Here is a 14,957-nt window from a genome sequence, read left to right as displayed (position 1 = left end):
CTTTCCCTCTCCCTCAAAAATGCAGGTGCACTTCCTATCATGAGTAAGATGAACACATAAAAATAGCATGCAAGCTATACTGAAAGAAAAATGCCAAAGGAAACCGAAGATTGTATTTTTTAAATCAGAATTAAAAAGGCAGGCATTAAAGAAAAGAAAGTATGGAATAATAAAAGAAAAATTATTTTCTTTTGGAAAAAACAGGTGTTTAAAACTAAATCACATCATAAAGCACTTTTCCACAAGAAGTTGCAATCTCTAAATAAATAATACAATTTTTAGTTAGAAAATTTATTTTTAAACTATTATTACCACAAATAGCTTATTTAACTCCACAATGGTAATATAAAATAATAAATATTTATGACCCAATATTGCAAGTCAGAGTTTAGCTTAAAGAAAAAGTAAAGACTAACAAAAGAACTATTTTAAAGTTGAGGATTTTCTAGTATATTAATTTCAAGCGGCACCTTACTTTTTTGAAACTCTTATTATATTCCTGATTTGATTATGCTAATTTTATTATAGACTTTTGTTTTTAACAGTCTCATTCTCTTTTTAAGGAGGGAAGAAGGACTCGTCTTCCTCCCATTCATCTGACATTTTAAAGAACAAAAGAGCATGAGAAGATAAAATAGGCAAGAAATAAAATAAAAGCTAGCATTTTTTTCTAAGAAAAAACAGAATGTGGTACCATACTGAGCCACCACTTTAGATGGGTACAGCATACCCAAGATTTTTAGCTAAAACAGGAAACAATGTTTACTTTCACATGTACATGCCATCAGCAGAAAGAGACAAGCACTAATGTTCATAAATAAATGTTCATAGATAAAATGCAGGACATCTCTTTAAAAATAACATTCAAAAATCCGTCATCTGAAATAAACTGCCCCATGTTAAAGACAATCTGTGACCAGAGCGTACGACTGTCTGACCCTTCTGTGTACTTAACCATCACCAGATAACGATGGCCTTGATTCTCAGTTGAAGGCCAGGGCTGCCTGCACACTAACTTTGACGTTCTCAGGGTGTCACCGGAAAACCTGATCACACCACCTTTAGCTACCTAATAAACCTATCACCATACTGATTTTACTCTCCCTCCCACATATTCAAAACTTCCCAAAGGTGGCCAGATCTAGGAGGGGGCCTCTTAACAGTGGGGTCATTTGCAGTGTGCCTGAGCAGATATTTAGCAACAGAGCAAAAAGGTTAAGAGTCCCTCTGTCACTTGCATTAACAAAGAAACATCTCAGCTCACTAAAAATTTTCCAAAAACTGTGTTCAAATGACTTACATTTTGTGTTTGATTTTTTTGAACAACTTCATCAATAAATGTCTCATATACTCTACCAGATTCACCTGTGGATTTATTTAAGATTTATTTTTACTTTTCCTTTTAAACTGCCTTCACTGGATCTGGCCCTTTCAAATACATCATCCTATATTATTTGTTATGGTCTCCTCTAGGAGTTAACAAAGCTAGAATCAAAATGCCTATACCACTAACTGGTTGAGTTTTCTTTCTAGGATGACAATGTAACTCAGGGATCCTTACATAAAAGAATACTATCAGGCCAGCTAGTGGCGTCGTGGTTAAAGTGGCTAGATCCCAAAAGGCGACTTGTGCGGTTTAAGTCCTGAACCTAGCAGCATAAAACACGTGCCAACATGTATGCATGCATGCCCAAAATCCCAAAGGGAGGGAGAGATGGCAGAGAAGGGATTGCAATGTGACCATCCCTTATAAAGGGGAGAGATGCGTTCTCATTCATTCTTTCTTTCTTTTTATTTCTCTCTGGTAAGAATCAGTGCCCTCTGGCAAATTAAAAAAATAAAAAAATTTTAAAAAGAATACTATCTTTGAATTTTTTTTGAGAGGATTTTGCTATAGGGTGCACGCGCTCGCCAGAAAGACAGAGAGAGACAGAGAGACAAAAAGTAAGAAATCATCCCCCCATAGGGTGGGTCATGGCCACATCACTATCCCTTCTCCTCCATTCTCCGCTCGGGATCTTGGGCATGCACGCGCACATGCCCGGCATGAGTTTAAGTCACCAGATCCAGGACCCGAACCACAGTTGACTACATGGAAGTCCAGGGACATAGCCATCACGCCAACTGTTAGTCCCACTATCTTTGAAATACTTAAAATTAATGCACAATGACATATAAGTATGTTACTCCTTCCTAAAATAGATCAAATAGAAATAAATTTAAGTACGAAACAATCTTTTTTTAAAAAAAGCCAATGCAATGTTCAATATCATCAGAGAATACAGGAAATTCAGGTCACATCTGTATTAAATTACAGATCCCTAGTATGAATAATCACTGTACATTTAGATTAGTATGATGTTAGCAAGACAAAAAACACATATACTAGTTCTAAACCAGCACAATAATATTTTAATATGTGACTCAAGAGAAAGCTCCGACTCATATGATTCAATACAGAACACTTATAAAATATTCCTCTGTAATTGGTCCTTAACCCACAGAGAATGCCACAGATGATTAGGGCCTTCCTCTGATAAAGATCATTCAACAAAGCAAAAAGGGACAATAGAAACTCATTTCAAAACAAAGGAGGTACATTTAGATCGCAGCAAAAAGCTCAATCACATTGCACGCTCTGCCTCTCTCTGAAAAACTGAACGCACTCAGTAACCTTACCTGTTTCTGAAATGTATGTAACAGGATCCTGCCGTAAAATTTTACCAGGTCTAGAAGGTAATGTCGATTTTTCTGGTTGTTTCTTAGTATTTTTTACAGGCCCTGCCTCCTCTGATTCTGAATCTGCATGGGAGAGGAAAAGAAAGCAATACTTTGAAAAGAAATACAGTATGTTTAAAGTCATTATTGTAAACCAATTAATTCCTCAAGGTCCTGTCCAAGGCATATCTCCTTTGTGAATTCTCATAGATTATCTTTACCCAGTGTGAAGCCTGTATATTTTCTATTGCTGCTGTTAGACATCACCATAAATATAATGGCAGAAAACAACACGAATTTATTATTTTACTGCTCTGGAGGTCATTAAGTCCAACATGGATCTCATGCTAAAATCGAGGTGTTAATGGAGCTGTACTGCTCTCTGCACACTCTAGGGAAGAGTTCATTTCTTTGCTTTTTCCATGTCTAGTGGCTGCCAGCATTTCTTGGTTCATGGGCCCTCCCTCCACCTTCAAAGCCAGCAGCGTCCAGCAGAGTCCCGATCATGCAGAGATCTCTCAGATTCTCTGACCTTCCTCTCTAGTAACTCTCTACAGCTCTCATCTGCCTTCCTAGCCCTGTGACTCCACTGAGCCCACTGAATAACCAGAATCACCTCCCTATTTTTTTAAAGAATTATTTTATTTAACTTTTTTTTTTAATTTTACCAGAGAGGAACAGAGAAAGACAGAAAGAGAGAGGGAGAAAGTGAATAAGCAAGCCACCAAGTCTGGGACTTGAACTGAGTCGGCCATGTGGGAGTCCAACTCTCTTAATCACCACCTGCTGGGCCCCATCTCCCTATTTTAACGTCATCTGATTAGTCACTTTAATGTCTTCTGCAACTTTCTTTCCCTTTGTCAAGTAACTGAACACATTCACAGGTTCTAGGAAGAAGTGGATGGAGGTCTTGGAGGTCCATTAATCTGTCTCTGGGCTTACTGCTCAGAGCACTTAAATGTAAATTAAGGAAAGTGTGAGTAACCACACAGGGCCTGCTACAAAACAGGTGTTTCATCAACTTTAGTGTCCTTCCTCCTCCTCTGCATGACACGTTTATAAATCCTATCTTACACTGTTCTAAACTGTATCAAACAATTAAATGTTCAATTCTCCCAAAAAAGGAAACTACTGGAGGACAGGGACAACACAATTCTTTCCAATTCCCTGCAGCACAGAGCACACAGTCAAGTACTTTTAAAATCCAATCAGAATCTTTACAGTTACCTTCAAAATGCAGACAATCCATAAATGCTTTCTAAGACTACATATTTTTTTTTTAAGTTTCTTTCATGAGAAGAAGACAGAGACTGAGAGAGAGAGAAACAGAACAGACTCCTAACAGGGTCTCACACGATCTTCCTCCTAGCCTCCCTGCGTCACGGCGTATGTACCAGGCCACATTTTTAATTTTAAGAATTCACACCAGATATGTCTGACAGAGAGAGTAAGAGAGACAGAGAGAAAAGGAATTCATACCAAATGAATCTTCTCCACAAAAGCAAGAACTAAAACTTCTTTAATTCTACCATCATTTTACTATCATCTTGTATATGATAAAAGATATGCACAAAAAAATCATATTTCCTATCTTGAAACTATATTCAAAGAAAAGCCTTTACGTTGTGTTTATCCCATTTAAAATTCAACAAAAAAAGGTATTTCAATGAAGCATGAAAATTAAATTTTACACTTTTGCTTTAAAAACAGTGTTCTAAGGCAATTTTCAAATTCAATTTCCAAGAACATCAGTTAGAAAAGAAACTAACATAAATGTTTAAAATACATATATTGGGACCAGCAGATGGTATAATGGTTATGTTGCTGGACTCCCAAGTAGTCAACCGTGGTTCAAGTCCCGGACCTAACGGCTTAAGACTCGCACCGGGTGCATGTGCATGCATGTCCAAAATCCCAAGAGAAGAACAGAGGAGAAGGGATTGCAGAGTGTCCACACTCAGTTGGGGGGGTGGGGGGGGCGGAAGCGACTTATCGTTTTCTGTCTCTCACTGTCTTTCTGGGGTGTACCTATTGTTACGTCTTTCTGGCGGGTGCACGCACACAAAAAAAAAAAAAAAAAAAAAAAAAGCTCTCTCTAAATATATAGATTAGATATAGATATAGATATAAAAAAAATACGTACAGACATATAAGATATTTAAAGTCTGAGGCTGTGACACACTTCATCATCCTTTGAAAAAATCTTAAATATATTGAGACATTAAGGTTCTACGAAGCTCTGCATTAAATGAAATTGCCTGAAACCTTACTGAGCCCAGAACCTCCTTCTCACAGCAACTATTCTCATCTGAGAGCTACGGCCCTGCTCAGAACACGAGTACAGATGACACTGCTGTATGGAATCTAAGATTATTTTAAAACTTAGAAGAAATCTTACCTGAGTCATAGATGATCCTTTTTCTCTTGTTTGGTTGCTTCTGTTTGGAGTCATCATCTTTATAAGAACTATTTACCTATAAATATCACAATATAATTAGAACACACAGAAGCCTGTATAACTTTCCTGTTTTTGTTCTCATTATATTTGGACTCAGTGGTTCTCCACCAGGTGCTGTTAAAAGCAGTGTTCCAAGGCAATTTTTCAAATTCAGTTTCCTAGAACCTCACTCAGAAAAGAAGTTAGAATGAATATTTAAAATACATACAGACATATACCACAGTTGAGTAAGTCTGAGACTGCTCCACTCTATCATCCTCTGAAGAAGTCTCAAACACATGAAAATACCAAGGTTCTGCTAAGCGCTGCGGTTACAGGGCATCAGGGCAGTTTTGCCCCACAGGAGACATCTGTGAGCGTCTGCAGACATGTGCCCAGTCTAACTTGGGAGGCAGAGGGTCACTGGCATCTAGTGAGCACATCAGGGGTGCTACGAAGCATGCTGCAATGTGGCTACATCCCACAAGCCCAACACCCTATGAGTCCTCCACAACAAAGACTTATGCGGGCTACAATGGCACTGATGTCTTTACTGGGCTAAAGACTAGTCCAGACAATACTACGGAAAAATACTTAAAAAGCTATACAGACTGAGCTTCCCTAATATGAAAATCTGAAATATGATCTGCTCCCAAATCCAAAAATTTTTGTGAGCTGACATGATACCACAGTAGAAATTCCACACCTGACCTTATAGGATGGGTCACAATCAAAAAACTATTAATAGAAAAATGTTCTATAAAATCGCCTCCAGGTTATGTGCACAGGTAGATATAAAACATAAATGTACCTCATATTCAGACTTGGATCCCTCCCCAGGGTACCGTTATGTATGTGCAAATATTCCAAAATTTAAAAAAAACATCCTAGTCCAAAATACTTCTGGCCCTGAGTATTTGGGGGTAAAAGATACTCAACCTGTATTCAGGTCTACTTTCAACACTAACCTATGTATAGTAAAAAGGAAAACGGGGCCAGCCAGGTGGTGTGGTGGTTAAGGAGGCTGGATCCCACACAGCTGACTCTGTGGCTTCAGTTCCAGACACAATGGCTTTGACAAACCAGGTGCGGGTATACGTGCACAAAGTCCCAAGAGGAGAAGGGAAGAGAAGGGACTGTGGCATGGTCATCCCCCTGGGGAGGTAGCACATTCCCTCCCACCACCACCCCACTTCTCTCCAATGAGTGAACATGCCCTATAACAAACAAAAAAAAAAAATAAGAGTAAAGAGTAAAAGGATGTTTCCTAAAAAGTCAAAAACAAAAATACAAACGAGGGGTTAAATGAGGCACATTGCAACACTCATGAGGCTGACTCATGGGAAGGTTCCACGTTCACAGCCGGAGAGCTCTGCAAGCATCCCAGGCATGAACACTCCCATTACGTGGGGCTGGCTGAAGCTAAGACTCGATGGAGATGCCTGTGTGTGTGTATCCATCTGTCTGTCTTGCTGATGAAAGAAAAAACAGACTTAAAATAAGCTTAGTTAGTGGCCCGCCTAATGCCTGTTGGGAAACTAAATAAAATCAAGGCAAAAGGGTTTTTTTTTTTAATATTTTGAAGTTAAATACCATATTTCTAACATATTCAGATTTTCCCAAATGCATCAACAAAGCACGATAAAAAGCTGTCATTGACTATAAGGTAGAAATATAAGCTATTTCTGTCCACTATAATAAAACTTCAAAAATGTAAGAGCGATTAACTAGCATGCAAGAAAATAAAGCAACCATTATAATTTACATACACCAGTGAATCAGAGGACGGAGTTAGAAACAACTACAACTCAAAGTAAGAGAAGGTGTCCTGGAAGGGAGACAGCCACAGAAAAGGAGCCTGTTCTCTGTGAAAGTTAGAACTTATAAATTAGGTATTTGGCTGAGAAGATCTTTAAACAAAATGCTAATTGCGCAGACTGAATCCTCCCAACAGCTCACCGTAAAATGTGAGCAGAGAGAGATAAATTAAAAAAGGGACTGTTCATCAAAAAAAAAAAAAAAAAAAAAAACGGAACTTAAAGATTTAGAGAATTCCTCGCCTGCCCATATTGCAGAAAGTGAGAGCGCATGTTCTAAAGAGAGTATCAAAGCAGGACTAGCTCCCATTAGAGACTCCAAGGTTATACAAACAGAAACACTGCCAGTGTGAACTGAAGGGGATCGAAAGGAAGGCTTCTTGGATTCCACAGGCCAGGAAAATAAGAGCTAGTCTCCATGAAAAGGAAAGTTGACTCCAAAGGCAACTCAGAGATCGACAGGACGCCTCTGGGGTTTCGAGGGGTAAGAGTCACCTTGGTTTCAATGAACCAGAGCTTCCACTGAAAACCTTGGGAAGAGGATGGCCCTGCAGAGCAGCAGAGGTAGGACCCCACCCCAGTGGGTCTGAAAGACATCAAGCCAAAGATAACCATTCTCTAGCCTTAAGACCTAATGGACAGGCCAGTCAGTGATGAGCCACATGGCAAGGCTCAGGTTAACATCCAAGCATGTGCCTAAGACTGCCGAGCTCCATGATGTGGGATGGGCTGAGGGCTGGGGGATGGATCATGACATGAAAATCCTGTTGGGGGGTGGGGGTGCTATCTCTCTGCTTCCTTCTTTCTCCCTATCTCTCCCACTTGTGGAAGAGATAAACAAACTTTAAAAGACATTTTTAAAAGGGCTGGCTCCAAAGCCTAGTGGTGAAAGGATCCAGATCCTACATGGCCAACCACGGTTTTAATCTTGGCCTCAGCAGCTTGAAAATCATGCCAGGCCCTGTGTGTGCATGCCCCCAATCCTGAGGGGGTGAAGATATGGAGGTGAAAGAACTGAGGAAGGGCCACATCCCATTTTGGGGGTGCTTTCTCCAGCCCTCTATCTGGGGAGCACATACACCCTCGGGCAATTGAAAAAAAAATAGTGTGATTATGGAGGCTAGATCTCACATGACTGAGTGCATGGTTTGAGTCCTGGACCCAGTGGCTTAAAGAACATGCCAGGTGTGGATGCAAGCATATGCAAAATCTCAAGAGGAGAATGGAGAAGGTACTGCAGTACGGTATGGACACCCCTCCTGGGAAGTGCTTTCTCACTTTCTCTCTGTCTCTCTCCAGCGAATGCATATGACCTATAGTAAATTTTAAAATAATACCAAAAAAAAAAAGACTAAATGGAATTTGCCTCGTTGGGCTCTGGACTTACTTGGTTGGGACCTATAACCCCCTTCTTCCTTCTGATTTCTCCCTTTTGCAGTTAGAATGTCTATCTGAGGCTTGTTCCACCATCACATTTTAGAAGAAAAATCTATTTGCTTTCACAGGTTGCCTCCAGATGAATCATACCTCAGACTCACTCGTATCTGATTTGGATATTAAGGTCTGATTCTGGACTTCAGTCATGATGCTGTAATGAGTTAAGGCTTTTGGGGGCAGGTGGATGGAATGAATGCAGTTTGCACACAAAAAGGACACGAATCTGGAGTGGCTACAGGTGGAATGTTACAGACTGAATATTTCCCCCCCCCCCCCAATTCAGATTAAAGCATTAAACCCCAACGTGGCCAAATTTAGAGATGAACCTCTAAGGAAGTAACTAAGGTTAAGTAAGATCCTAAGGACAGGGACCTTATCTGACAGGATTAGCATCCTCTTCAGAAGAGATACCGGCCGGAGCGCTAAGTCTCTCTCCAAAAACACGCACTGAAGAAAAGTCATGTGAGCAATCCAAGAAAAAAGCTCCTTACCAGAAACCAAATTTGTCAGAACCCTGGTTACGGTTCTGACCAAGACTTCCGACCTCAAGAACTGTAAGAAGATTCATTTTTGTTTAAGCTATCCAGTCTACAGTATTTCATTATAGCAGTCCAAACTGACCAATGCATGGCCCACAGACCCTAAAGAAAAAGCACTTGCCGGAGACCAGGAAACCAGTCCTGATAAAAATGCAGATTTTACAACTGGCATACAAGAATGTTAAAGAAGCTACTGTATGTACATTCAAGAACATAACAGAGGGCTAGCCCTCCAGAGCAGCCGATAAATACTGCACAGCTGGATTCCACATGGCCAACAGGGGTTTGAGTCCCAAACCTACTGGCATGAAAAGCAGACAGGCAAAAAGGATACAGAACTGGAGGGGAACAAGAAGGACCGCAGCAGAACCAGGCACTGCAGGGAGTGGTGGGGAGGGCCTGCTCTTGACACTCTCGTTCTCTGTCTCCCACATGCACAGGTCCTCTGGCATTAAAAAGGTAATATAAAAGACAAAACAATTATGTAAAAGAACTGACAGAAAGTCTGGTCTAGAAAAACACTATATTTAAAATGAAAAGTCACTAGAGAGCCTTACTGGCAAATTGGAGATGAAAAAAAGAACTGTAATGAACTTGAAAACAGAAAAAGGGAAAATATCCAACCTGAATACTGACAAAAAGAAATAAGCATCAATGATCTGTAAAACATATCAAAATCCTAACATGTATGTCACAGTAATTCAAGATGAAGAGAGAAAATGGCAGAAAAAAACATTTGAAGAAATAACTGCAAGCAGTTACAAATTTGATGAAAGTTACAAATTTAGTTCAAGAAGCCCAGAAACCCAAAACATGATAAGCACAAGAAAACCACACCCATGCAACCACAGTCAAGTTGCTGATAAACAGTCTTCAGTGAACCATGGGGAAAACAACACATTAATGTAAGAGAAAACAATGTAAGTGACTGGTAACATCTCGTCAAAGCACCAAAAGATGGCAGGACATCTTTAAAGTGCTGAAACGAAAAGTTGTCAAGCCCAAATTCCATATCCAGCAAAACTATCTTTCAAGAATGAAAGCAAACTAAAGACATTTTCAGATAAAGGAAAACTTACAGTACCCATCACAAATGACCTACGTGACAAAAAATAACAAAGGGACTTCTTCAGGTTAAAAGAAAATGCTATTAGATGAAAATTCGGATCCTCAGTGAGAAATAGCGAGCTTCGGAAATAGCAGCTATGTGAGTAAATTCGAAAGTGCAACTTCTTCCTCTTAATTTCTTTAAAATGCACACTTGTCTAAAGTAAAATTTCACTGAACTGTGGCGTATTAACATATGCAAATGTGATATCTATGACAGTTAGGGCATAAAGGATGAAGCGGTGGTAAAGGGAATTGGAATCATAAAGTTCTTATATTTTAGATAAAGTAGAACAGTAACTTGAATACACTGGTCTAGCCACTGCCTGCTTTCTACGCCTGGCCTGAGGATAATAAGGGGAAAAAAAACAGCTTTCGTTCAAAAGCCTGCCCCCATGAGAAGACCAACACCACTCTTCTGAGGCTCATGATTCTATGAGCAAACACTGGTTTTTAATTGTAGCATTTTAACAACTAAAAAGGTTCCATCCCTACGCCAAGAAAACACTAAGCTACAAATGTAGTAATAAGCTATCTTAATAAGAAATAAATAACAGCCTAGCCTATCATTTTTCTTCTTCCTCTACTAAATGAATTGAAATCTGTATTTACTCAAGCCTCCCAACCTCTATCCAGCAGCTTAAAACTCATACTGGGCACATGTGTGTGTGTACCCAAAATCCCAAAAGGAGAATGGAGGAGAAGAGACAGCACCCCTAGGGGGTGATTTCTCACCTTCTATCTCTGTCTCTCTCACTCTCTGTTCTGCAAGCATACATGCCCTATAGCAAAAAACTCTCTTAAAAAAAAAAAAAAAACACACTAAGCTTATTTATTAGTTCATAAGGTTTATACAATACAAAATACTTGAAAAACTAACCTTAATTTCCTTTATTCCTTTCTTTACTTTTAAACTTTCTTCTGTGGATTTTGTTTTCTCATTCTTCTTTATGGTTTCACTTACAAGTTTCTTTCCACTTGGTATAACTCCAAAGAACTTCCGAATGTCCTAAAAGCAAGAAAGATCTGTAAACAAACATTCACTGCAGAAAATTCTAACTTTAACTGTAAAATGGGACAGCTCTGTGCACACGCTGGGTTACTCCAAGTACCTTCTCCATGCCGAGACAGTTCTGTGTGTGCAGCAGCGTTCGTTTTGTATGTAAAGGAATTGGTAAAATTACCTGAGTCTAAATTTGACTACCAAAATATAATACTAGTTCTTAGATTTGGGACAAAAACAAGGTAAAAATAAGCAAGTGAAATTTTTGTTAGTGACTGTGCGATTAGTAAAGAGGCAAGCAAGCAGGAGGTTCTGCTACACAAACGCACACACGTACACATCTGTCTCCCATCATCCCAGACACACGTGGGAAGAAGGCAAAGTTGGAAAATACGATCCTTCTCTATGGGATCTACTTCAAGTGTGAGAGAAGATGAACTCTCCCAACTCGATCATTCTTAGTAACTATAGTAACAACCTTGACATTGTTCTTCATGGGATTTTTCCAAATTCTGAAGAAAAAGCTTTTGAGGCTTATTACATATGTTCTTTAATTACCCTATCTCCATGTTAAACTAAAAATTCCAATTTATCATACTGCAACATTCACAAAGTAATGTATATATAATCAAGTCACTCACTTTTCTTATCCTTTGCATATATATATTCTTCCCCTCCCTTCTAAAATTCAGTGATGAAGAAGACTTGGTGTAGAGGAATGGGGAGAGATCTGAGAAGGACAAAGCCTTGCTTTGAATTCGTGCTCTAGAGCCTTGGACCTCGTGACCTTGGGCAAGTCACTTTAATTTATCTGATTCTGTTTTCTCTTCAGTAAAGTGGGACTACTAAGCACACCCTTTAAAAGGATTAATTATGTATCTAAGTTTGGGCTCAGTAAAAAGCCTCCCATCATTTCTAAACTATTATCCCTTCTTATCTCAACTTACAGAGAAAGGTGTAAAACACACAAAATAATGAGAAGAATTTAGGATCTGAATCCCCATCGGATTGGGTTCAAGAACCAGATGTAGGATTGGGGAGGCAGGTAGCATGATTCTTAAAGCACTGGATTCCCACATGGCCAACCACAGTTCAAGTCCCGGACCGGACAGCTTGCTTTCTCACTTTCCCTTTCTCTCTCTGTTCCTCTGGTCAGATTAAAATAACAACAAATAAAGTTAAATAAGTAAAATAAAAAAAAAAAAAAAAAAAGTAAAAAAAAAAAAAAAAAAAAAAAAAAAAAAAAAAAGTAGAGAAAAGAACCAAATGTACCAATTTCCTTCTTCCTATCCACGATGGCTATAATCCTGAGTTTTCAATACTTTTTACCCTCCCAACCTTTCTCTCCTTACAAAAGGAATGCCTATCAAAATACTTTGTAAGTGTAAGAAAAGTTAGGAATTAGTTCCTTGATCCTGACAGTAATTGTCATACTAAATCTTACAATGTCAAAATTTCCAAGCAAATGTGTTACCACACAAATAGTTTTGGAGCTAAGCTAACAAACAAAACAGATAAATGAGACAGGCTGGCATGTTGAATTTTCTCTTAAAAAAAAAAATGACTTAGAGACTTCTTGGTTTCATACCTTCTTTTATAAATCTCCTAATATAGAAAAGTTACAAATCCATCAATTAAGTCTAAAAAATCTTACAGAACAGATACCTCAGCTACGAAATTGAGACATTTATGTCAGGGCCAAAGAAGAAAAGGACAATAAAAAAAGCCTCGGTCTTCCTTATAACTTGCAAAAAATTAAGTTTGAGGCTGACAACTACTGACTTTATTGCTTCTGGAGGAAATGAGAGTTTCACATTAGAGTTTCACTTCTGAAATGACACAGTGGCTCTTCACTCGGTGTGCACACGCGATGGAACTACCAGAACTGTGGGTAAACAATTCGGTTACAGCCACTGTGGTTTTCAACCTCTGTTTGGACCACAAATGCTTAAAACCGCAGAGAAACAAAACCAAATATAATTCAGAGCAGGACAGCTGGAAACACCAAGCTGACTTCCATCTGCACAAGCTCCTCTACACACCCCTTCCTTCCTAAGTCACCCTGCACTCTATCCCCTTTGTTTTCACTCCACTGTTCTACCCCACTCCTCCCACAGCTCTACTCTGGGGGCCGAAGAGTTAAAGAAATCATAGCATCCTGATATAATTCAATATACACTGAAAACCTAAACTTCAGGGCCGGCCTCATAGCCTAGTAGCTAAGGGAGTCAGACCCCACATGGCCCGCCATGCTGCAAATCGCGGCCCCAGCAGAATGAAGAACATGCCTGATACATAAACATGTGTGCCCAAAACATCCGGACAGGATGAGGAAGGAGAGAAGAGGATGTGGCATGACCACACCCCACTGAGGAGTGCACTCTCCCTTCCCTGTCTTTCTGCAGTGAGTACACACCAAGTTGTAAAAATCTAAACGTTAAAGAGTTTTCATCAGAATGGAAGCCACACCTTTTTAGGACTGTCTCCAGTGTGAGCGGCCATCTTGGATGTGAACATCTAAGGGGCACAGGCCAGCAATGTGGCCTGAATTTATAAAGCGTGACATCACCTTACTCTTGCAATGAGCACTCCCTGCTTAGTATTCTAGGTCTTCAAATGCAGAACAAGTCTAACAGCTTATCACGCTCCCCAATAATGGATCTAAATACCTCCCTAACCTGAACAGAATAATTCTGGTTCAGTATATAAGTGGAAAAAAGAAAAAAAATTTTACTTTTATAATCTTGACAACAGGAAGGTTTTCTAAGCAGAATATCAAAGATAAGATCAAACATAAAGACAGACAATTCGACTACATAAAAATAAAATGCAAGAGGCCAAACAAAACCTAAAATATTGGATCATCAGAAAAGTCATGAAAAATGCGTCATGACTTTTCCAACCATCCAATACAAGCAACTAATTTAAATTTTCTACAATATATGTGATATATGAAACGGTTTCTATAAATCGATTTTAAAAAGCCAACAGAAAAATGAATAAAAGCTACTAATAGGCAAAGTATAAAAGACAGCAAATAACCAACACACATAATAAAAAGGAGGACAACTTAACAAATAAGGGACAGATAAATTAAAATTTGGTTGTTTTCCTCTCAGTTTTTTCTTCTTAAAGACTTATTTTTTATTTTATTTATTATCATTATTTTTCAATTTTGACCAGAGAGACGGACAGAAAGGAGGAGAAAGCAAGCCACCGGGCCCAGGACTTGAACTGTGGTTGGCCGTGTGGGAGTCCAGCACCTTGACAGCATGCCACCGGCTGGCCCCTCCTGTTTTAAGACTGACAAAGTCCTCTTTTGTCAAGGGTGTGGGAAGATAGAAGCTCAGGCCCTACATTGCTGCTAAAGGAATAACTGGTAGAATCTTTTGGAGGATAACCCAGCAATATATATTCAAATTTTAAATGTACATACCCTTTGTCCCAGTAATTCCATTTCCAAAAGAAACAGTAAAAGAAGTAAAGATATTTGAAAGGAAGGAAGGAAGGAAGAAGTCAAAAGACAATAGTAATTAACTCTTCCTACTTTCTTCTTCAACTATTACTGCTTAAACCAACAGGTCAGTTCAAGCAAGACAAAAGATTTAGGCAAGAAAGCACATGAAAGTTAAAACGAATGTCAGCAGAGTTTTCCAAACTTTATCTAAGTCTGTGTCCCGATGACCCTATGAGGCACACAGGTAAACACGGTAAACAGACCTAGAATAATGCACCCACTAGATGGATGGATAGACAGACAGGTGGCTAGCTAGATAGGTAGGTAGGTAGGTAGAGGGCAGGTAGGCAGGTAGGTAGAGGGCAGGTAGGCAGGTGGAGGGCAGGTAGGTAGGTAGAGGGTAGGTAGGTAGAGGGTAGGTAGGTAGAGGATAGGTAGGTAG

General features: G+C 39.3%; 1 protein-coding gene across 2 annotated transcripts in view; it reads right to left on the bottom strand.

The window, feature by feature from the left end:
- The window catches only part of RFC1 (replication factor C subunit 1), a 64,346-nt gene extending 53,149 nt beyond the window's left edge, over positions 1-11,197 (bottom strand). For both annotated transcript variants that reach the window (XM_027768592.1, XM_014584454.1), the window contains exons 1-4: positions 11,168-11,197; positions 10,936-11,064; positions 5,117-5,192; positions 2,680-2,802 (exon numbers count right to left, since the gene is read on the bottom strand). In XM_027768592.1, the coding sequence (XP_027624393.1) occupies positions 2,680-2,802; positions 5,117-5,192; positions 10,936-11,064; positions 11,168-11,176 (337 nt within the window). In that variant the 5' untranslated portion in view covers positions 11,177-11,197. The remainder of the gene's footprint in view (positions 1-2,679; positions 2,803-5,116; positions 5,193-10,935; positions 11,065-11,167) is intronic.
- Between the last annotated feature and the right edge of the window lie 3,760 nt (positions 11,198-14,957).

Source organism: Tupaia chinensis, unplaced genomic scaffold (assembly GCF_000334495.1).
Source record: "Tupaia chinensis unplaced genomic scaffold, TupChi_1.0 Scaffold146907_1, whole genome shotgun sequence".
Taxonomy (NCBI): domain Eukaryota; kingdom Metazoa; phylum Chordata; class Mammalia; order Scandentia; family Tupaiidae; genus Tupaia; species Tupaia belangeri.
Note: the sequence above shows the minus strand (reverse complement) of the source record. Positions and strands in the feature narration are given on the sequence as shown.